Consider the following 23,847-nt stretch of genomic DNA (forward strand, 5'->3'; position numbering starts at 1 on the left):
GACAAGCAAGTGCATTGAGATGCTTGGTGCGTTTGATTCGGCCTTAATGAGGCGCAGTTAGAACGCAGGTGAGAGCTTGCACTGACAAGGAATGTGTGGAAAGAAACATTTCATCAAAGGGACTATAATGCTATCGCGTTCTCACCCGTAAGCAAGTCTTAAGTGCCTCTGCAGACTTTCTTCTTCTTTTATGTTATGACTTTCGTGGTTATCGGTTGCGAGCTGATAGTGTGCATATTGCGAAACCTTCGGCAAGCATTTTACAATTATTTCATTGCCTTCAACGGGCCATGGTAAAGAAGGGGGCAATCGAAGGTGCTGTGTACCCTGTAAAATGCAGTGCGTCGGAGCGAATTGTTTTGCATTCTGGTTTTAGCTTCGTTCCACTGAAAAATGTTTTGTTCCAATTCTGCTCCTTAACGAAAAAGAAAGTTATCCGTAATGGTTCATAATGGTTTTGGTTCGCATACAGAAATTTTCTAAGCAAAGTAATGATAAAAAATAGTATTTATTTTTCTCAGTAAATGAATTATGAATTTCTGAGATCAGGCCCAGTGGCTTGAGTCATGGCACTGAGCATGATCTTGGAAGCAGCACGTCATCGAGTGTACTCGCCAAAATGCAAGGCCGCTGTTCCAATAAAACAAACTTAGACAAACTAAATGAATTTAAAAACTACTGGTAACAAAGTGCTGTACCGTAGAAAACGGAACTATAATCTCGTCGGAATGCAAGCTCTGGGTTTTGCTGCGAGGCTGCTCTGCTAGTGCACCGAATGGCAGGGTTAGACTAGTAGAGCAGTCGCCCGGCTATTGCTTGCTCTATCCCTGCCTGAAGTACGCGCTTATGCGAACCCCTGAGATGTGCTTTATTGCTGACGTTGCCTGACGTCAGTTGTTTCGAATTGCGGACTTTCCCCTTGTTCCAAAAACCAATAAAAAATATATTCGTTTCACTCCAAAACAAAATAATAAATGATATTGTGGTTAAGTTCTCATTACAGCCAAAAGTATAGTCTTTTTCATTTTTCGTTATTGTTTTCCTCTTATTCTGACACACTTGCGAAATGTTTGATACACAACAACGAGAGTTTAACAAAGGAAACGTCGCAGTGAGGGCCTTATATAGCTTCGCCGCATCACTGTTGGGCAATGTGGTGAAATTTACACAGTGTATTGTAGAAAAAAGTGAGAATTGTGGACAGCCGATCTTGTACACGAACACCCCACGGCACACTCTGGCAGCCCATATCTGGAGACTGCACCTGAGATCTTTTGCCATCCACTTTATAATATCAGGTCCTGCGGCCTGAAACTGTTGGCTAGTAATACTTGTATTTTTGTGTGATAAATGTTCTCGCAATAATACATATCTTTTTGCGGTGAAGCTTAGATCAGCCATTATGGAACGCATACAGTCATAGAAAAAGCACTTTGTGCTTCCCGTAGCTTTGTTCTTGCTAAAATCTTGCAGAAAGATCACATCTTATAGCCTGGACCATTAATTGTAACCCATGGCATTGTTACTTGCCTTGTCAAGAAAAAAAGCAGCAGATTTGTCTTCATCTGCACTCTCAGATGCGTCCCGGAGCAATTATTCGAAGCTAATCACAAAGAACATGCTCTGCCAAAGTGTAGACAACAGAAGGCACTTAGACGACAAGTTTTAGACATTATTTAGATCTAGGAAATTTATGCAATTCCTTGCCAGGTATGTAAAAAAAAAAAGCTATGCGAATTTGTCTTCATCTGTGCTCCTCAGAGTTGGTAAAGTCTGAAACATGCCTGTGATGTCACTTTTGCCGTCTGCAGTATGGCAGAGAATACGCTTCAAAATTGGATTCCTATAATTGCTCGGTGGTGCAGACGAACACAAATTTGCACTTCCTTAACAATCTAGGCGAGTAGCAATGCGAAGTGTTACTTTGAACGGCCCAGGCAAAAAAAAATGTAATCCTTCTGCAAAATTCGAGCAAGGATGGATATGTGGTAAATGCAAAATATTTTTTCTAGAATGTTACGCGAAAAGCGTACATATCTGTATAAGACTCTTGCCAACGGTGCTCCCAGTAACAAAGTGAAAAGTGCTGACTTGCATGATTTTTCTAGCTTTAAGGCACAATGAGGGATATTTTGTACATATGAGAAAAATTCAGGAAGTTTGCACAAGACTTGCTGGACTAAAACAGCAAGAAAATGCATTATGTTGCTTGCCCATCATAGCATCCATGCAAGTGCATAGCAGTAACCGACAATAGCAAACCCGGTGCAGTTTCATCCGGTTTCCTCAGCGGGCTGCCACTATCTGTGTCTGAAGGGCAACAAGGAAGCGGGGACAAGATGGGAGATGCATTAACAACTGCCGCTTTCCCCTCCACTGGTTGTCGAGAGGAGTGTGCATGCCTGTGCAAGCTCTTGCACTGAATTAACTCATAACAATCACCCAGTGGCAGACATATGTGGGCTATTGTGGTGGTCTATGATGTCACATGCGGGACATTACAGAGTGGGTCTCTACACCCGCAGGAGAGAGAGAGCTATCTTTTGTGCAGCATTGTGGGCTTCCTGCTTCACCCAACAGAATAATATTTGACTCCAATGCTCATGATAGCATTGTCTTCAGATCGCAAGTACTTTCTTGTTCAGAAAGTGTTGCAATGCCCCCTTAAACATATAGATATAAGAGTAAAAATACTATTTCGCTTTCATTTTCTTCGTGCAGGACCTTCAGACGCAGATGAATTTGTGCGGCGGCAAGAAGCTCTGGAGCGGGCACGTCGCAAGATGCAAGAAGTCCAGGATGCATTAGCTGAAAAGCAGAAAGAAAAAATGGCACAGGTAAGGATGTAGATAAATGCTGTCTTGATTAAAACAGCAGATTTTGTGGCACAACTTGGTTCATTTAAAGGGGTCCTGAATGTTTTTTTTTTTTTTTGGTGAGAAAACTCGCAGCTTGGTGGAAAAACAGTCTGTGGATAGCATACGCTGCTCTGAAGATCTCAGCCAAATTTTGCAATTGTGCGTGGCGTGTGGAGCTCGCAAGCCAGAGTGCGACGTTACTTTTTTCCCGAACACACTTTTCAACAGAAGCCTGCTCCTCACTCTTTTCTGGATGCTTTATTTTGTAATATAGCAGGTTCCCCTGCACGGCTGCTATTGGCCGATAGCTGGCATCAACCAAGAAGGGTGTTTGGAGCAGTGTGCTTCTTCCTACTGTGACTGTGCATATTTATTGACGCAGATTAATAAACAGGCTGAAGCATAGGCGCCGACTATGGGTGGGCTCCAGGGCCCGAGCCCGCTCCAAAGTTTTCCGAAAAGGGAAGGGGGCAGTGAGAGTCCTCCTTAATATGTGATTACCAGAGTTCTACTACCCACTTCATTTAAGGTTTCTTTTCAGTTGCCTCTACCTTTTCAGTTAAAATTTTATTGTGGCTAAAAGCTTACTGCATCACTGCTGGTGCGGACGGGCACTGCTTGTAATTCGTCATCATTGTCAGCCTATTTTATGTCCACTGCAGGACGAAGGCCTCTCCTCGCGATCTCCAATTGCTTCTGTCCTGCACCAACTGATTCCAACTGGCACCCGCAAATTTCCTAATTTTATCACACCACCTAGTCTTGTGTCGTCCTCTACTGCGCATTACATGACCTGCCCAGCGCCATTTTTTTCTCTTCATGTCAATTAGAATGTCATCTATACCCATTTTCTCTTTGATCCAAACCACTCTCCTTTTGTCTCTTAAAGTTAAGCCTAGCATACTTCGTTCCATTGCTCTTTGCGCAGTCCTTAACTTGTTCTCAAGCTTCTTTGTCAGTCTCGAAGTCTCTGCCCCGTATGTCAGCACCAGTAAAATGCACTGATTGTATACCTTCCTTTTCAAAGATAACGGTAAGCTTCCAGTCAGAAGCTCACGATGTCTGCCGTATGCGATTCAACCCATTTTTATTCTGTGAATTTCCTTCTCATGATCAGGGTTCCCTGTGATTAATTGACCTAGGTAAACATACTCCTTCACAGACTCTAGAGGCTGACTGGCGATCCTGAACTCTTGTTCCTTTGCCCACCTATTTATAAATATCTTTGTCTTCTGCATATTAATCTTCAATCCCACTCTTACACTCTCTCTGTTAAGGCCCTCAATCATTTGTTGTAACTCGTCTGCAGTGTTGCTGTATAGAACAATGCCATCGGAAAACCGAAGGTTGCTGAAGTGTTCACCGTCAATCCTTACTCTTAAACCTTCCCAGTTTAATAGCTTGAATATTGCTTCCAAGCACACAGTGAATAGCATTGGAGAGATTGTGTCTCCCTGTCTGACTCCTTTCTTTATGGGTATCTTCCTACTTGTGTAGAATTAAGGTGGCTGTGGAATCTGTAGACATTTTCCAAGGTATTTACGTACGCAATGCCTCTATGACTGCTGGTATCTTTACTGAATCAAATGCTTTTTTGTAATCTATGAAAGCCATATAGAAAGGCTTATTATACTCTGCGGATTTCTCGATAACCTAATTAATGACATGGATGTGATCCATTGTAGAGAATCCCTTCCTGAAGCCTGCCTGTTCCCTTGGTTGACGGAAGTCCAGTGTTGCCCTTATCCTATTCGAGATTATTTTGGTAAATATTTTATATAATACTGGGAGTAAGCTGATAGGCCTATAATTTTTCACTTCTTTAATGTCTCCCTTTTCGTGGATTAGTATAATGTTTGCATTTTTCTAGTTTTCTGGGACCCTTGCAATTGATAGACATTTCATATATAGAGCCGCCAGTTTTTCAAGTATTATGTCTCCTCCATCTTTGATTAAATCGACTGTTATTCCATCTTCTACTGCCGCTTTTTCCCCATTTCATGTCTTGCAAGGCCCTTCTGACCTCATCTCTAGTTTGTGGGATTCTCATCCCCGTGCTCTTGGGACAAAGGAACAACAACACAGTAGTGCAAACAATCACAAGGGCATTTATTGCACCTTTCATAAATCAATGCCTGCTAGCCGAGTTGCTATCCACAAAACATGCCGATGGGCGCGCAACAAATCGCGGAAGTCCGACTCACCGCGACCGGATAGCGAGCGAATATGTTCGCCCCATGCTGGATCCCAACGCCTGGTCATTCGCACGTACGGTCACGCGAATGGTGGCGCGTTCGCACGAGGCCTCGCGAGATGATCTCGTAGAAGCATGGATTGGCGCACGCGCTGGACATCCACGCTGCTTGTCGTCCCGAACCAAAGAGGAAGAGCTTTCTCCTTTTCGCAGCCAAGTAACCTCGCCGGTAGGCGGCGTTAGCAGCGCAACACTCGCGCCATCTCTCACACTGCGCTTCAACCACACCTACCGCCGCGGGCCCCAGGCCACGCGGCGAAGCCGCACTGCAGGAGACGGGAGCTATGGGGGAAAACAGGATATCAGGGGACATGTGAGAGTCGCGCAGCCCCACAAGTTATAGGAGGAGTTTCTGTAGACTGTTCATTATCGTTTCGAATGGAGTTCTCCTGAGTCCTCTGGGTACTGTTCAGGCCAGCATAGAATTCTTCCGCTGCATTTATTATACCTTCGAGATTGGTGATGATATTGCCACATGCAGTGGCACAGCAAGGGGACTAAAGAAGAAGAGAACGAGGTTCGTCTCGGCATCGCGCATCAACGGTTTCGTTTCGTGAAGGACAAACGCCTGGATCCCCATTCAGTGTGTATACTTCAGCAGAGTATACGCGACAATTTGGTGGAGCTTGCTGGGTACACCCAACTTATGCAGGAGACCCCACTGGGCAGCAAGAACCTCGCACAATTGGAGTTGACTCCAGTTCACCGCACAAGCCGGCGAATCCGAGGCCTCGCCCCAGAATTTGGAAACCTCCCGGAAAAAGTGATGACTACGACCACTGCGACGTTTACGGAAAGGGTGACACCGACTTACCTAACACTGCTGAACCCCCAAGTGCCGACGGCTTTTCATGGCGACATATTTGAAAACGTGGAAGACTGGCTGGCGGAGTTCGAGCGCGTGGCTGCGTTTAACGAGTGGGACAACAACGCTAAACTCAGGAACGTCTACTTCAGCCTCCAAGATGGTGCTCGCACGTGGTTTGTGAACCGCGAAAGTGCCCTGTCATCCTGGCCTGAATTCCAGCGCAAGCTACTGGAGACTTACTCCAGCCCCGATCGCCGGGAAAAAGCGGAGCGAGCCCTTCAGTCACGCGTCCAAAAGCCCAACGAGAGCGTCGCGATGTACGTGGAGGACATGACGCGTCTCTTTCAGCGTGCCGATTCGAGTATGTCGGAAGAGAAGAAGGTGCATCATCTGATGAGAGGCGTAAAGGAACAGCTCTTTGGCGGTCTTGTTCGGAATACGCCCAAGACTGTCGCGGAGTTCCTCACCGAAGCCACCGCAATGAAGAAGACGCTTCAGCAACGGTCGAACATGTACAACCGACAAGTAAATTCCGCCTGCACTCCGGATACGCCCGTAGGCTTCGGGTGCGCCGACGCCTTGCTTTGCGAGCTGATTCGCTCAGTGGTTCGCGACGAGCTGCAGGAGCACCACGGTACGTCGCCGCCGCCAGTCAGCTCCCTTGCCAGCGTCGTACGCAACCAAGTACAGCAGGCACTGCAGGCATCTCTTTCCAGCAGTGAAGCGCCACCTCTGCCAAGTGAATCCCGGTGCAAGACTTACGCAGAAACGTTACTGAGCCCCGCCCAAGCTTTCGCACCTACTTATGTTGCGTTGCAATCGGCGCAAGCCGCTCCGACAACCCCGCTACCGTACTTCGACGACCGCCGAACACCCGCGAGGAAATCAGAGGTTTGGCGAGCACCCGACCGACGACCGCTGTGCTACCACTGCGGCGAAGCTGGTCATGTGTATCGGGAGTGCCTCTATCGACGACTCGACCTGCGGGGTTTTTCCATCGATTCGCCTCGACCTAGGATTGGCCAGAGGCCTCCCGACATCGCAGAATTCATTGAACAGCAGCGTAGGCCGGGTGTATTGCAGCGGCAGTCACGCTCACCCTCACCGCGGCGATATTTCCCTGCTCGTGATACCACCTCGAGGAGAACGCAAGGGCGATGACCAAGTCCACGCCGGGAAAACTGACGTCAGCGACCTTCCGAGGCGGGGCCGCTGATACTCGACGCGCTGAAGACCTCGTATCGTGCCGACCGCAGAACAGCGAGAACACGACGACGCCAGAACCAGTTCCCGCCAACAAAATTTCACTGGACATACCTGTGTTGATCGACGGCAGAAAAATGAGTGCACTTGTAGATACCGGCGCCGATTACTCCATTCTTAGTGGCAAACTGGCGAGCGTTCTGAAAAAAGTTACGTTGCCCTGGAATGGAGCACCAGTTCGTACGGCAGGTGACCACGTCGTCACACCGCTTGGCTTATGCACGGCGAGAGTAGAAATTCGCGGTGCTGCTTTTCTCGCCACTTGTCTGGTTCTACGCGAGTGTTCCCGCGATTTAATTCTTGGGATGGACTTTCTCCGGGAATATGGCGCCATTATTGACCTCCGCGAGCGCTGCATCACTTTCTCGACACAAAGGGCAACAACACAGACCGACGCCGTTGGACCCAGATCCGCACTTCTCGTTTCGGACGACAGCATCACGATACCGCCGCGTGCGAGTGTTATGGTTCCGGTCAAGTCCGACGAGCTACGAGACAGTGAAGCCATTGTAGAAGGCAACATATCTATGTTGCTGGCCCAAGGTATTTGTGTAGCACGAAGCCTTGTGGAACTTCGTGATAGCCAGACAGCAGTCCTCGTCACCAACTTTAGCTTTGAGCATCGGCACATTTTTCGTGGCACTGCCGTCGCCTACGCCGAACCATCAACGGACATCGTCGAGTGCTTTGCTTCTGAAGTGGACACAAACGACGGTTCGCTCAGAGACGTCGATATAGACTCCGAGCTTACGGACGACCAAAAGAGCGCACTGCAGGAACTCTTGAACGAGTTCCGCGCGTGCTTCGCTCGGTCTACTAAGGCGGGCCAAACGCCAATCATGAAGCACCGAATCACGACACCCGCCGACGCACGCCCCATCAAACAACAGCCTTATCGTGTCTCGTCGAAAGAACGTGAGGCAATTCAAGCCCAAGTCAAGGAGATGCTAGATGATGGTGTCATTCAGCCTTCGCACAGTCCGTGGTCGTCTCTGGTCGTTCTGGTCAAGAAAAAAGACGGAACGCTTCGTTTCTGTGTTGATTATCGACGCCTCAACGATGTCACCAAGAAGGACGTGTACCCACTACCACGTATCGATGACTCTTTAGACAGGTTGCGGCGAGCTAAGTATTTTTCGTCTCTCTATCTAAAGAGTGGTTACTGGCAAATTGAGGTAGATGAACGAGACCGCAAAAAAACTGCTTTCGTCACTCCAGATGGCCTGTACGAATTCAGGGTACTTCCTTTCGGGCTCTGTTCGGCACCAGCAACTTTCCAGCGAATGATGGACACCGTTCTCGCTCGTCTGAAGTGGCAAACCTGCCTCGTCTACCTCGACGACGTGGTTGTTTTTTCGGCGACATTTGACGACCACCTGAAACGACTGCGGCAAGTTCTCGAAGCCATACGATCGGCTAACCTCACCCTTAAGCCTCAGAAGTGTCACTTCGGCTACAAGGAGCTTATGTTTCTGGGACACATGGTCAGCGCGGAAGGCGTTAGCCCCGATCCCGCGAAAACTGCCGCTGTAGCCACATTTCCAACACCGACCGACAAGAAAGGTGTCCGACGCTTCCTGGGCCTTTGCGCATACTACCGGCGTTTCATCGAAAATTTTTGAAGATGGCGGAGCCGCTGACTCGACTCACGAGGGACGATGTATCGTTCGTCTGGGCCTCAGAGCAAGAGACTGCTTTCACTGAACTTCGACAGCGTCTGGTGTCAGCACCAGTTCTGGCCCACTTTGACGAGGAGGCGGACACGGAAGTTCATACAGACGCCAGTAACGTTGGTCTTGGTGCGGTACTTGTACAATGGCAGGAAGGTATTGAAAGAGTGATCGCCTACGCAAGTCGCACACTATCACGTGCAGAGACCAACTACACCACTACGGAGAAAGAGTGTCTTGCCGTCGTATGGGCGCTGGCCAAATTTCGACCTTACCTATACGGCCGCCCATTCAAAGTTGTAACCGATCATCACTCGTTATGTTGGCTTGCAAATCTGCGGGACCCTTCTGGGCGACTGGCACGGTGGAGTCTACGTTTGCAGGAGTACGACGTGACCATCGTGTACAAGTCAGGCCGCATACACGAAGACGCTGACGCACTCTCGTGCGCCCCTATCGACACTCCCGACCAAGACATTGAGGACGACGGTGTTTTCCTTGGGGCCGTAAGCGTTACTGATTTGTCCACACGGCAGCGCGCAGACAACTCACTACGACCTGTATTCGAACATCTGGAAGGACAAAACCCATCAATACCCCGGCACATCGCTCGAGGATTGTAGTCTTTTTGTTTACGACATGGCGTCTTGTATAAGAAGAACTCCGTTGCCACCAACAAGACATACCTTTTGGTCGTTCCAGCAGACCTCCGTGCCGAAGTTTTATTCGCCTGTCATGACGAGCCTCCGTCTGGCCATTTGGGTTTTACGCGAGCGCTTGATAGAGTGCGCAAATTCTACTACTGGCCGAAACTTGCCGAGTGTGTTAAGCGATACGTCCAAGCCTGCCGTGAATGTCAGCGCCGAAAGTCGCCAGCTGTGAAGCCTGCGGGATTGCTGAATCCGATTGACCCACCTGGCAAACCTTTCGACCAGGTCGGCATGGATCTTCTGGGCCCATTTCCGCTGTCATCTTCTGGCAACAGGTGGATAATCGTCGCCACAGACTATTTAACGCGATATGCTGAGACAAAGGCGTTGCCCCGAGGCACAGCTTCCGAGGTTGCCCAGTTTTTCATACAGAACATCGTCCTACGGCATGGCGCCCCATCGCACGTCATCACAGACCGAGGCAAAGCCTTCACAGCGCAGCTCATTGAAGACGTTTTTAAACTCAGCTGCACAACCCATCGACGGACAACTGCCTATCATCCGCAGACAAATGGCTTGACCGAACGACTGAACAAAACAATGACTGACATGCTGTCTGTGTACGTACACATACAGCACAAGACATGGGACGAGATACTCCCATACGTAACGTTTGCGTATAATACTGCTACGCAAGAAACAACACGCTTCACGCCGTTTTACCTCGTTTACGGCCGTGAAGTGCAGACTATGTTAGAAGCAATGCTGCCATGCGACAACATCGATCACCTCGATCTCGCCCAAGATGCCGAACTCTTCGTGCAACGAGCGGAAGAAGCCCGTCAGCTTGCCCGAGTGCACATAAAGAAACAACATAACATCGATGCACAACGTTACAATCTCCGCCATCGACAAGTCGAGCTCCAACCTGGCGATCAAGTTTTGGTCTGGACTCCCGTGCGCCGAAAAGGACTATCCGAGAAGCTTTTGAGTCGCTACTTCGGACCTTACAAAGTGTTGCAGCGGATTAGCGACGTGAATTACAAAGTCCTTCCTGACGGAAGCCAGCCTCCCCGACGTCGACAACCGCAATCCGAGATTGTGCATGTTGTGCAGTTGAAACCGTATCATAGCCGCTAAAATCCGACGTCTTCAGCCGCTTAGGTTAGTTTTTGTTGTTGCTCGTCCCTCAGTGCCTTGTGACTATATCGCACACCACAGTGATTGTGACTATAGCCTATGTGTTCGTCCTAGGCCATCTCGGCGCTCTCACGTCAAGCCTATGTATGTTTTCATTCTTTTATTATTATTTTTTTTGAAGAGGGGGTAGTGCCACATGCAGTGGCACAGCAAGGGGACTAAAGAAGAAGAGAATGAGGTTCGTCTCGGCATCGCGCATCAACGGTTTCGTTTCGTGAAGGACAAACGCCTGGATCCCCATTCAGTGTGTATACTTCAGCAGAGTATACGCGACAATATTACCCTGCTTATCTTTTGAGTGCATACATCTTGGTTTGTCCGATGCCAAGTTTCCTTCTCGCTGACTTCAGGCTGCATCCATTTTTTATGGCTTCCCGAGTCTTTCTCATGTTATAATTTCGAATATCACTTATTTTCGCCTTATTGATCAGTTTTGACAGTTCCGCGAATTCCATCTTATCTCTTGAGTTGGACACTTTCATTCTTTGTCGTTTCTTTATTAGGTCCTTTGTTATTTGGGAAAGCTTGCCTGCTGGTTGCCTTGGTGCCTTGCCTCCCACTTCAGTTTCTGCTTCTGAAGCCAGCCTCATTACGGTTTCATTCATTACCTCTGTCATCATCGTCATCTCTCTGATCTAAGACTGCAAATTTGTTTGCAAGTACCAGCCTAAATTTGTCTGCTTTTACCCTTACTGCCTCTAAGTTGACCTGTTTCTTCTTCACCAATTTTACTCTTTCTCTCTTCAAATTGAGGTGAATCCTAGCCGTCCTCGCTAACCTATGATCACTGCACTTTACCCTACCTAACACTTCTCCATCCTGCACTATGCTGGGATCGGGAGAAAGTATGAAATTAATTTCATTTCTTGTTTCACCATTAGAACTTTTCCAGGTTCATTTTCTGTTGCTACGTTTCCTGAAAATGGTGTTCATTATTCTCAGCTTATTCCTTTCTGCGAATTCTACCAGCATCTCTCCTCTAGCGTTTCTAGAATTGACACCGTAGTTGCCAGTTGCCTGTTCACCCGCCTGCTTTTTCCCCACTTTTGCATTGAAGTCACCCAGTACTACTGTATACCGAGTTTGCACTTTTCTCATCGCTAATTCAACATCTTCATAAAACTGATCTACTTCCTCATCGCCGTGACTGGATGTTGGAGCATAGGCTTGTACTACCTTTAATCTGTGCCTCTTATTAACTTTGATTACAACTACTGCTACCCTCTCATTAATACTGTAGAATTCGTCAATGTTGCCCACTATGTCCTTATGGATTACGAATCCTACTCCATATTGCTTCTTATCAGAGAGACCTCTATAGCAGAGGACATGGCTTGTAATTCATACTTTCACTTTATTTCTGCAAATCACGACAATAAGAAGACAAGCACAGTAGAAGCACCAGAGGGGGCTCATTCGTATTTTTTCACATCTTTTTAAAATTTCCACTGCAAACAACACCATGTACAGACACAATATATTTAAATATATATACACAGCACAAAGATATTTTTTCAAGAGAAGGAGGTAGCCAACTAACAATCATTGCTAATGGTGTGAATAGCTTATGCCTAGAGAATTAATATGTTACTGTATGTTCACCTCGCTTCAAATTGCTTTGCATGCTTTTCTGACCCTGAAAAAAACCTGCATACCTCAGTGACCCCTTCTGCAAAGTGTTGTGTCAATTGCGTGTGATATGCACGTGAATCATATGTGCCTCAGTATTGCATGTCTTTCCAGTAGGAAATGCTAATAACTCATGAAAAAAAAAGTATTCTAATAATGTACATTTATTAAGGAATGAAAACATCACCACTTGCATGCAGAGGTAATAAATATATATGATTCACTCAGTAACCAAAATGAGGCCAAGCCGGATTCACTAGAAATCAGAATCAATAGCAGTCATGCGTAGCAGTGCTTATACTCAAACTGCAGTTTCGCCGGAACGGCGAAGCAGTATTAGTGATAGTGAAGTAAAAGACAATTCCTTCAAATACACAATTCTTTGAGGTTACATAATGTTTCTTCAAGTGAAACTATTAGTGAAGGTAATATATATATACGCACAGACTCATACACACACAGACACAGTAAAACCTTATTAAACCTCGCTTAAACATTAGTTTCGTTTAGAAGTAGTCCTCTTAGAGGCTTTTAAGTAAGCTTAAACATCTTGCATACATAACATTTATTAGATAACATTATTAGATTAGATTTATTAGATTATTAGATTTACCAGCTTGAGATGGTGAAAAGGAAAGCGATTAGGTTTATTTATAACAAGTACAAAAGGCTTGATTCACCTACGACATTAATGAAAACAAATCACATCCATCTACTTCAAGTACGTAGGAAAATGTCCCGTTTGTTGTTCATGCATAACTTTTTAGCACATAAACATGTCGCATCCCACAGTACTTAAACAGCTATCATCTAGACGAACACACCACACAGGAAGTCATTTACTGGAACCAATTTTTGCAAGAACTGAAACCTTCAAACACAGTTTTTTCCCGAAAACCGTTTCCAAATGGAACGGTCTCCCAGGGGCCATTTTCCAGTCCCCTAATTTTGTTTAAGCTCTAGAACAGCATTTGTTTGAGTGAATGAGTGCTGTATATGGTGCATATATGTGCATATATGTATAAATATGTATATGTGTATGTGTATACATATTTTTGTGCTTGTTTATTAGCGGCAAATCTATTAAACTGCCGTTCTTTTCTCTTTTTCTTTTTTTTTTCTTTTTTATGTCACAGTGCATTTTCATGCCTTCTACAACCCCTCCTGCATGGGCAATAACTGTTGGCCTGCAGTATTCTGAAATAAATAAATAAATAAGTCAAATCCTCGACTCAGCGGCCATTGAACATAATGCGTTTTGTACCCACATAAACCGTACCAGGTTATTGCGTACATATCGGTTAATACGTGGTGTTTCCGCTTTTGGTCGCGCAATCACGACGGTGCGTCATCCCTGTCGGCCGGCCCGTCAGAACAACAAGCCTCAGCGATCGGTACAACGGCCTCCAAGTGCCTTGTACATTTGCATGTGAAGCCACATCAGCATCAACATCATTTCGGCATCGCGTAAGCAAGAACTCGTGTCATGCCAAAGCTTGGATAAAAAACACTAGGTGCTCATGCTTGTTCATGCTATTGAACATGCCACAAAGTTGCCGCAGGCACACGACAGGGTTCTACCGTTGACTACGGTGTATTGCATTTGGAATGCGAAGGAGTTACTCGACAGCGCTACTGCAACCACAAAAAGTTGTCAGCTATAAGGTTAGACTTTTCGCCATCGTTGCCTCTGTTGCTGAAGTGTTGCCTAACTACAGTGATGAGGATGACACAGAAAGCGACATCACGGGCAATTCAGGCCTGACAGTGGCAGAAGCTGCGTGTTACATCAGCCTGATGAATCCAATTGTCGTGACGAGAACAGCACCCTGCAATGAAAAAGGCGCCCCACGACTTCTGCAGTGCTATCGTGCCCATGCACGGTCAATGTGCAACACCAATGACGAATCTGCCATGCGAGTGTTTACCAAGAAGAAGGTGCTGGCCGAAAAGCTGGCGCGCAGCTTCAGTAAGTTTGAGGCCGCTGTTGTCGCTGCTAGACCGCCGCGGCATCAAACGAAAATAACAGACTTTTGTTGTGCAAAGTAAATAAATAGTGCACGTTTTTGCCCTCTCATCGCACTCTCCGAGTTCTGTTTTTGACAGGTAAGTGGCCGATCTCACACTATTTCGGTTAAGCAGTACTACCATTTAATACATGCTTTTTCCTAGCTCTGGCCAACTACGGTTTAACGAAGTTTCACTGTGTAATATATATATATATATATGTGTATATATATATGGCTGGCTTCGGAAATCTGGTGCTCACCCCCCCCCCCCCCTACAATAAGGAAGTCTTTCCACCTGTGGGCTGAAGTAAGTGATAATCTGCTTTCGAATTTTGATAATAATTACGTACTTCCGGAAGAAGCCAACAATCCATGATTTCAGATAATCTTCCCAGGCGGAAATGTGGGATGCAGCGGCATTGCACAAATGGATGTTGTACGCTGCCACAAACCTGTGAACGCCCGACGATCACAACATGGTTACACGTGTTTTGCCACTCTCCCACAGAGAATGCTGGAACGTCGATTGCGTGTGTCATATGGTACATTTCTCGTCGCACGTCCCCTCCAACTTTCTCTCCGGATGTACGCCGCATTCCAGTGGCGGGTCGAGTGTTCCGGCTTTTACTGCACTGCGCCACGCTCTACTCCTGTTCTCTAAATTAAATGCGCCATAAGACACAAACCAGTTTGCTCCTACATACTTTTGACCACAGAGCGGGGGATGCTATACACTACATTCTTACTGTAGTCGACAAAGGGGCTCTGATGTTTGACATTGGAAACTCGTTTCTCTTCTTATTGGACAAGTCATCCCGTAAAACTCAAACAACCTATTTGGAGCAGAAAAGACAATATCCACTCGCTGGCCTATCTTTCTTAACAGATCTTTCTTAACACCATGTATCAGTTTCCTGTTTTTGAAAGCAGGCTCATCATGTTTGCTCCTTGATGCAAGAGGGAAAGCGGAAATGGCCGAGTTTCCCCTGATAGACTATTCTTTGCTGTTGTCCATTTCATTGCTCAGGAAGCAGTGGCACATCACATGTATGCACTCGCTTATGGTTGGTACATGAGGGCGCAGTCCAACCTAATTTTGAGCGACAAACCTGCTCGTCATTCCAAGCCTGCAGTGAAGCCTTTTTCAGGCCCCATCTGGGTAAACACTTCTCAAAAATCTGTGGCAACGTGACAAGGGGTGGAGAGCTCACAGTCGCATATATTTTTGGGCACAGTGGTCTTAACCAACAAGTGAGAGTGATGGAATTAAATTTGTTCAGCGTAATGTGGGTATTGTGACAGTGAGACATAGGTACATAGGTGCATTGTTACATGGATGCCAACTTTACGATTTTATTGTAAGATGCCCAGATTTTAAAGCATGTTTACGATTGTGGTAAAGACAGTTTTAACATTCTTTGTTTGTGTACATCGTGGGGCAGAAACAGTTTCAAAGATACAAATACAGTCATTGACCAATTTTGAGAGCCAGCCCGCTCGATTGTTCGGACAGATACACACAGCAGTGCCAACCACTTCACTGAACCCGTGTATAATGGCAACCATATTTTCAGCCACTCTTGCATGCTTATTTCATCTATAAACTTCAAAACTAATTCCGTCTTTGTCGCAGATCATTCTAGGTATGAATGCACAGGAGTGTGCCTGTTTACAGCATTACGGCAGAACAAATGCTGTGAATTCTTTTATTAACAGTCCACATCGTTGATGTTAGAGCAATCAAAATTGAATATTTTTTGGCTTTGACTATAGTATTTCTCAAACTTTATAAGACCTGTGTTGATTCTCTGGTGTTCTCATTCTTAATTCCCTGATCTTCGGGTTTGTTTTTCTGTTTTGTAGCCACCTCCCATTTTCCCTCAATGCTTTCTGCCCACAGCTTTTTCCTAAACATCTAGTCCTTTATTCTTTCCACCTGTTCCTCATGTTTAATATGCTATCTGTGGGTGCCAATTTTTTTTTTTTTATTATTTATTCATTATGGGATGTTGCCGAGCTCAAATTCAGTTGTTAGGCTTGTAAGCGACCATGTTGGCATCTTGCAGGTTTGTTTCACATGGATTCTTTCTTTTTACCTCTCTTTCTATTCGCTGGGGTCTTGTGTTGCCTGCAGAAAGTCTTGCGTTAGGTGCTTCTTGGTCGTTGCTGTGTCAGTGTCTCACAAGTGGCTTGTGTACGTAAGCTAACTTTGGGAGTAACTATCAATATGATGTCCTACTGTAGTGGTTGGCTGATTTCGACAGCTGGTTGCCTTTTTGTTAGCTTAATCTTCTATTTTGAAACTTCTGCTTTAAGCATATTGCCTTTTGTTTCTCTGCTGCAGCTTGAAGAGCAGAAACGACAAGAGAAAATCAACAACTGGGAGCAGTTCCAGAAGGGACGTGGCCTGGGCTCGAAACTGCGAGCCACATCTACAAACGAGAGCTCTGCTGAGTGTAGTGGGCTCTCACGGAGGCCGAAGAGTAGTCAAGACAGCAGTGACCGCCTTCGTGGCTCTGATTACAACCCACTCATGGGTACCTCGGGAGGCTCCTCATATAGGCCAGAGAGGAGATGCGTGAGCCAGGGCGGCGGATGAGGTTAAAGCATGGGGTTCAGCTTTTTATTGATGCAGCTGTGTTGTTGCTTTTCTTGTTCGTAATGTGTGGCAGGCCACTGTGCAGTTAAGAAAGCAGTGCATTCTTATATAATCTTTGAGCAGCTCTCCTAGCCGTAGCAAAACTGCTATGTCAACCACCAATTGTTTTTAGAAGATGAGAGCAGGGAAAAGAAGTGAAATTGTCTTGCATTCAAAATTTAGGTTCTCAAGAACTTGCAGATGCGCTCTGAATGTTTGTGCACATAGTAGAAGCTTGAAGAAATTTTAATGGTTCTCATTTTGCAGTGACTTCTAAAGTGAAAAATGCAAGCTTGTTGGTTTTACACTTTGAATAGCTAAATTGGGCTAACGTGTGCCAGTTTTCTGCAAATTCAACCTGATATTTCAGAATTACTTCAACTGTGATGGCACAACTGATTGAGTGAGGGTGCTCCTTTTACCTGGCTGCTGGCACATCTACACGAAAGTGTATGACATATTCTTAAGGGATTGCAGTTTTATGAGTGGACATTATAAGGTTTGTTGGGTTGCAGCAAATTCTTGAAGCACGTGTAAGTTGCCATCAAGGTGCCAATTCTCAAAGGCTTTCGACTGCGAAAGAATGTTTTACAGGCTCACAGCATCGAAGCACTACCCAACAACCTGTTAAACCCTCCATAATTTTTACTATTTACAACTGTGCTGTCCCTCTTGCTCCGTGCTGTCAGTTGTGGTGTACTTACAAGTGAACTCGAGTGCTTTTCCCTGGAATGGGCGCATGTGCAATAGCCTTGTCATTTCATCTGAGAAATGCTTCACCACTGCTGCAGAAGTATGAACTCCCCTGCTTTCTGCCACTTGAGTTTACCTCACTGCGTGCTTGTTGTATTAGTTCTTTGAGACCGAAGGTAGCATGGGACAGACACAAGCACACAGACTCATGAAGTCGTTACTGGAACTGGTTCACAGCCAACGGTATTGACGGAACGAGGCATCTCAATCTGGTACCTGCTTTTCGGAGACACAATGTTAATAAACCTACATCTCCATGTTCATAGTTCAGAGTCTCTTTATACATCCCTTTGGACATTGAAATTACGTTGTTAATAAACCAAATTGTCTGTTTCAGGCATTGGTCTTAGAAATAACCTTGCCACCATCAGTGTTACAGCTACTCACTTTGATAGTGGTGGCAGTTGTTTAAAGAGAAATCGTAAATATATAATGCAGTGCTGGTAACGTCATTCTCAGCTTGCTTACCTCAGCTTGCTTGCTTAAAGTGATTTACACATTAATGTTACAGTAAAACCCCGTTCATAGGTTTCAGGGGCCACTGAAAAGGAATGCATGATCCCGGAAAATGTAATGTCTGATAATGCTTGCAGCAGCACTAATTATGAGGCAAAAAGCTACTGTCTACAAAAACTTATTTGATGTTGAATAGAAAGCCTACAAATTATAGAGAAGTCTCATGTTATTGCTGCCTGGCAATTATACTGCCTTGGCAACTCCCAAAATCTTCATTGGAAAATTGCAAAAAGTTTTTAAAATTTCCTTCTACTTCCCTGAGTGCTTGCTTAAAACATGCTCATTGAAAAAATATTAAACATATGCTCTACTTATTGTACTCAGTGAATTCATTGAATAACAAACCACGTCTTGAGAAAGACAGTTGTTTTCCTGCACGTAAGAGTTGTGAATAATATTCGCTTACTCTCAACAGTAAAACGCAAAATGTAAAATAATATGCATGAGTTCCAAACACTGCAGTAGGATGAGCAGACCTGTGAGGCTTGTTCCAAGGTGATTAACCCTCTATTGCATGGCGTCTCATATTTGGCACTTACCGGTTACCATTTCTTTGGCGTGTGTGAGATGCCCAATTGTGAATGTGATCCCATTAGAGTAATTCTAATAGTTATGCGCACTTATTATGGGCAAGTGCTGCCATCTCTTGAGCGATACGCAAAACAGAGGGGAAGTAGATTTCGGGAAGCGACATGACACTCTGAGGGGGCAAACACGAGCAATTGGAATTTTTTTTTTCTGAACAATTTCACCGCAGAAACACAGAAAAATTATTTGGCACATTTTATGGTGTCATCAATTCAAGCCCGTTATTAGTTTTCTCAATTTCGTCCGCAACTACAGCAGAGAACCCGAAATTGGTGTGTGCCATATTTGGCACAGTATGAACGTGAAAGACAAAAAATGGTAACGTGCTGCCATCTGTTAAGTGGCACACAGTGAGCACTGTTTCACAGTTCCATTTGAGGAAAATCTCTTTGTGGACGAACAAATTTGTGCTTTTAAAGGCAGAAGTAGCCTGAAGCAGTATAACCCAAAAAAGCCATATCAGTGGGGCTACAAAATTTTTGTTTTGTCGGGCATCAGCGGATTTTCATATAATGTTGAGCTACACAGCGGGCAAGAAAATGTCATCAAAGATGGCACACCTGATTGTGGCGCAATTGGTAATGTTGTAAGGCTCTGCGACCCTGTTCTCCGCAACGTGAGACGCAAGGTTTACTTTGACAATTACTTCAATAGCCCGAAGCTGCAGGTCGCTCTATCACAAGATGGAATTTTGTCGCTCAGTACGGTGAGGGCGAATCGTCTACTAAACTCTCACCTGAAAAGCGAAAAGGAACTGAAGGAGCTTTGTTAGGAGAGATTCAGTCCAAAAGAGTAAGCACTGGTTTACCTCCGCCAAGGAGTTTCACAAAATTGATTGCCCAGCGTAGTAAAGGTCTGCAACAGACACATGGGCGGGGTCAACCTGCTGAACTCACTGCTCGGACTTTACCACATTCATATCAGGTTGAAGAAATGGCACTTTCGAATTTTTACGCATATGCTAGACTTATCAGTAGTAGCAGTATGGCTATTGTACAGGAGGGTGCAGGAGCAGCTTGGGGAAGAAACAAGTGCTACCGCTGGCTCAATTCAAAACAGAAATTGCAGAATGCCTTACCTCGCATAACAAGTGCCTACCAAACAATCAACCAGGAAGGCCTTCTAGTCAAGACATCAAATTCCAGGTTCAAGCCAAAAAAGCAAGGGGGCCAGCTGCTGCAATGCCACCCAAAGACTTTCGATCTGACCAGGTCGGCCACTGGCCAGAATTTGATGAGAAGAGACAAAGATGTAAGCGGCCATCTTGCACAAAGAACTCGTCGGTAAGATGCAGGAAGTGCAACATTCATCTGTGCCTGAACGCAGCAAACAACTGTTTCGTTTCATTCCAAACATCGCGCTAAAAAGACCACCGTCCGTGAAGCTTTGTTTTTCACCCATGGCAGCAAGACCGCTCGGCCATATTCATGGTGTGCAATATTTGGCACAAAGCTGTATCTTTATGATACAGTCATTATAACTCTGAAACATTTTGTATATGTGTTTGTTCATTCAATCAATAATAAAAGCTGAAAAAAAGATTTTTAGAATGACTTTTTCATAATTCATGCAATAGAGGGTTAAAGCAATAGAACTGCAATATGGATGAGCAGGGCTCGTCCTTGGTGGTATTGGTATAAATTGGTAGGGTCAGCACAGCTCAGGCTTGAGATTTAAGGGATTAAGCAATATTGGGAGTGATTGTTGCAGTGAATCGCACTAAATGACACTTGGTTTCTATGTGGTGTTTGGGTTAAATCTTCGACAATAGCAGCCTTTTGTGTAGCACTCGAAGCCACTTATCGGTTTTTGTGCTACCTTGTACATTAGAGTTACAAACAACACAGGGCATTGAAAGTCAAGCCTACGAATGCGAGTGTAGGGGGACCGCTTTTGACTTCGTCAGCCATGTTGAAACTGGGGGTGATTCTGCCCCACATGGCAGTCAGCTTGGGCAATGCTGACGAGTAGGGTGACAGTGGTGATCTGCCATTGCACTTTTTGGACATAACAGCCAAGAAGAGAAATGCAACAAATGGGAAACAATTACACATGTCCCTTTGGAAACTAAACTGGACTGGTGCTTCAGAGTGCAAGAGCCGGGAAAATTTATTTACGCATTGATGAGGCTTTTGTTTAGTTAAATTTTGAACAAGTGCCCAGTCCTGTTACTGTGTAGATTGCTGTTTGTGTGTGTGTGTGTGTGTGTGGTGTGTGTAATTTCCAAAATCTTGCCTTTACCTTGGGAGAAAAGGTGATTATATTATATACAAGAATTCTATAGATTTCTTATTGGAGTTCAGTCTGACTTGGAGAGGATGAAAGTCATCATAAGCTTGGTTTATGGCTATCCGGTGACGTGACTGCATGAATTTTGTCATTACAAGAAAACTAGTGGATAAAATGCTGCTTTTATGTTGTATCGTAACTAAGTGGCAAATTTTTATTGCGAACTTCCTTTAAGTACTTGGTTAGGCAAGGTTATAAGATTTTGGACATGATTGTGATCACGAACGATATGCTTCCTCACCACGTGCCTTTTTTTATTTTATTTTTTTAAACCACAGGTTATGGAGAACACTAGGGTGGGACTCTTGCGCCAAAGAAACGCTAATACCTGCACCAAACTGCGACAAACACAGAAAATTGAGGGAAATTGCGCCATGCTGCACCAGAAAGGATTCGGCGTGTGTGCTCCGGCAGCGGCCGCGAAAAGCGAGCGGATTCGTTTTCAGAAAAAGAGCGCAGCCGTTCCCATACCGCGCCTCCCGCACGTCTCGTAATTTTCGTTCTTGTAACGCTGGACTTTTCGGCGCTTCCGGCAAGTGGCTGGCGCGCGCGCGCGTCCGTGCACTCCCGCTTGTCGCTGTCGCTTGTCGTAACGGCGAGGGCAGCTATTTTAGAGTATTAGAATATGGTTGAGTGGGCCGAGCGGCGCGGCACTCCCTATAGACAACAAAAAGTAGGCCGAGGACACTGCGAGCGAACTAGCTTTATTTATTTTACATACTTTCAAGGCTCATAGGCGCTACAGAAAGTAGTGGTACGTACACAGAAAAAGAATGCAGAACAATGAATAAATGATTTGTTAGATGGCGACCTCGATGCGTCTGTAATAGCGGCGACCGATGCGCGAAGGTGGTTCCAGTCATTGCACATACGAGGAAAAAACGAATAGTACGCGTTTGTACAAGATGGCACGAAAACTGTATGAAGGTGATCGCTGCGGGATGAAAAGTACGAAGGCGGTGTTAAAAGTTTCTTTTTTAATACCAGGTTGTGGTAAATCTTGTGGAAAAGGCAGAGGCGACTGTATGCGCGACGTATTCCGGTATGTTAAGGGTTTGCTTCATGAGTGTTACGCTAGTATGACGAGAGTGAATAAAAGTGGGACGCTCGATTCTGAATGGCTTCGAGGGAGAGAGTTAGTGATTGAGAGAGACTCAGATGGCCGAGGCGCATTCCACTTTTGAGCGAACAAGTGTTTTGTAGAGCATAAGCTTTAAAGATGCTGGAACGGCGTAAAAGTTTCTGCGCAGATAGCGTAGTGTGCGACTAGCGTTAGAGGTTATATGTTCAACATGCTTGCGCCATAATAGATCGTGAGTGCTATGAAGGCCCAGATACTTGTAGAAATTGACAGACAGGGGCGCTATTCAGAAAATACATGCCTGTGTCAGTATTATTAGTGCGGCGTGAAATGCGCATATATTTACATTTATTCACGTTTAATTTCATGTTCCATGCCTTGCACCATATGGATAGTCTTCTTGCAGTTTAGTGGAATCGATGGGGTCACTAATCTTACGATCTATTGCGCAGTCATCTCAAATAAGTTTACAATTTCATGCTGTCAGGGAGGTCGTTAATATAAAGAGCAAAGGCTGAAGGACGGATCCCTGCGGGATATTGGGGGAAGCCCGCGCTGCAGCGCAATCAGTGGGCGGGAGTCTGTCCCCACGGCCGGTATAACGTAAAGCTATTCCAATCTGTCTTTATGCCCATATGAGCGAGGCCTGAGCCTTTTTGACCTAATGGCAGATTTGAAACTAAACGTTGCAGTTTTGCCCGAAAGGCGAAGCATCGATTGCGATAGAAAATTAGTAGGCAACTATACGAAGTAAGGATAGTATCTTTATCGGCTATATAAGCTCGCAAACATTCGCTTACTAAATTAACAAGCATGAACACATCTCACTCAATTACCGCGGAAACTTGCTGTCAAAACGCGGGGGTGAGGATGCGTGGAAGCAGCAGCGAACGAATTGACCTTCGTGCTGCCTCTCGCTTCAACGCGAACAAAGCGGCGAAAACAGCGCACACGAAACTAAGCATTCTCACTTTCTCCCCATCCCAGATCGCTTTCAAGATGGGGCCCGCGCGCCTACGCCATACCCAGTAGCGCGCGAGATGGAGCCGCCAACGTCGGCTCATCCTCGCACGTTTTTTCCTGGACTTTATACGGAACATCACGGCGACGCCAGAAATGCGCAGTAAAACAAATTGGAATAGTTTTACGTAATACGAGCCCAGGGTTGATCACAGCGCTCTGGGTCTGCGGTGATATATATGGTGACGCAGAAATGCTACCGCGTCGATTGGACCGCCTAATTTGAAAACATTTTCTGCTATAATCATGAACGTCAGCTCAGGTATATATTCAGGGTGTCTACCAATCGGAAAAACCGGGAATTCACGGGGATCCTAGTCTGGAAGTACTCCGGGAATTCGTCCTTCTATCAGGGAAAATTAGCTGTAATTTTATTGAAAGCGAACGAAAGTCGCGGTAATGCTGACTCGCGTAACAGAGATCGTGATGAATCGTCGTTAGACGCCGTGTCGGCTGGAGGAGTTGCCAGTGTACAGTCAACGACCGACTTTCCGGACACCCGATAATTCGGACGGTTTCGCGGCACCACCACGTACCCTGTAGAGTTAATGTATAAGAACGTCTGAAATTTCGGACGCAAGAGCCCTTCGTTGTCCGATTTTCCGGACTTCTTGCCGCGAC

The 23,847-nt window shown here is 45.6% G+C and overlaps 1 protein-coding gene across 1 annotated transcript in view; it reads left to right on the plus strand.

Annotated features, from left to right (window-relative positions):
• Positions 1-17,997, plus strand: part of LOC126531762 (selenoprotein S-like) — a 39,795-nt gene extending 21,798 nt beyond the window's left edge. The window contains exons 3-4 of the mRNA XM_050179470.3: positions 2,722-2,837; positions 16,686-17,997. Of these exons, the coding sequence (XP_050035427.1) occupies positions 2,722-2,837; positions 16,686-16,940 (371 nt within the window). The 3' untranslated portion in view covers positions 16,941-17,997. The remainder of the gene's footprint in view (positions 1-2,721; positions 2,838-16,685) is intronic.
• The last annotated feature ends 5,850 nt before the right edge of the window (positions 17,998-23,847 follow it).

The sequence above is a fragment of the Dermacentor andersoni genome, chromosome 5, assembly GCF_023375885.2.
Source record: "Dermacentor andersoni chromosome 5, qqDerAnde1_hic_scaffold, whole genome shotgun sequence".
NCBI classification, from domain to species: Eukaryota; Metazoa; Arthropoda; class Arachnida; order Ixodida; family Ixodidae; genus Dermacentor; species Dermacentor andersoni.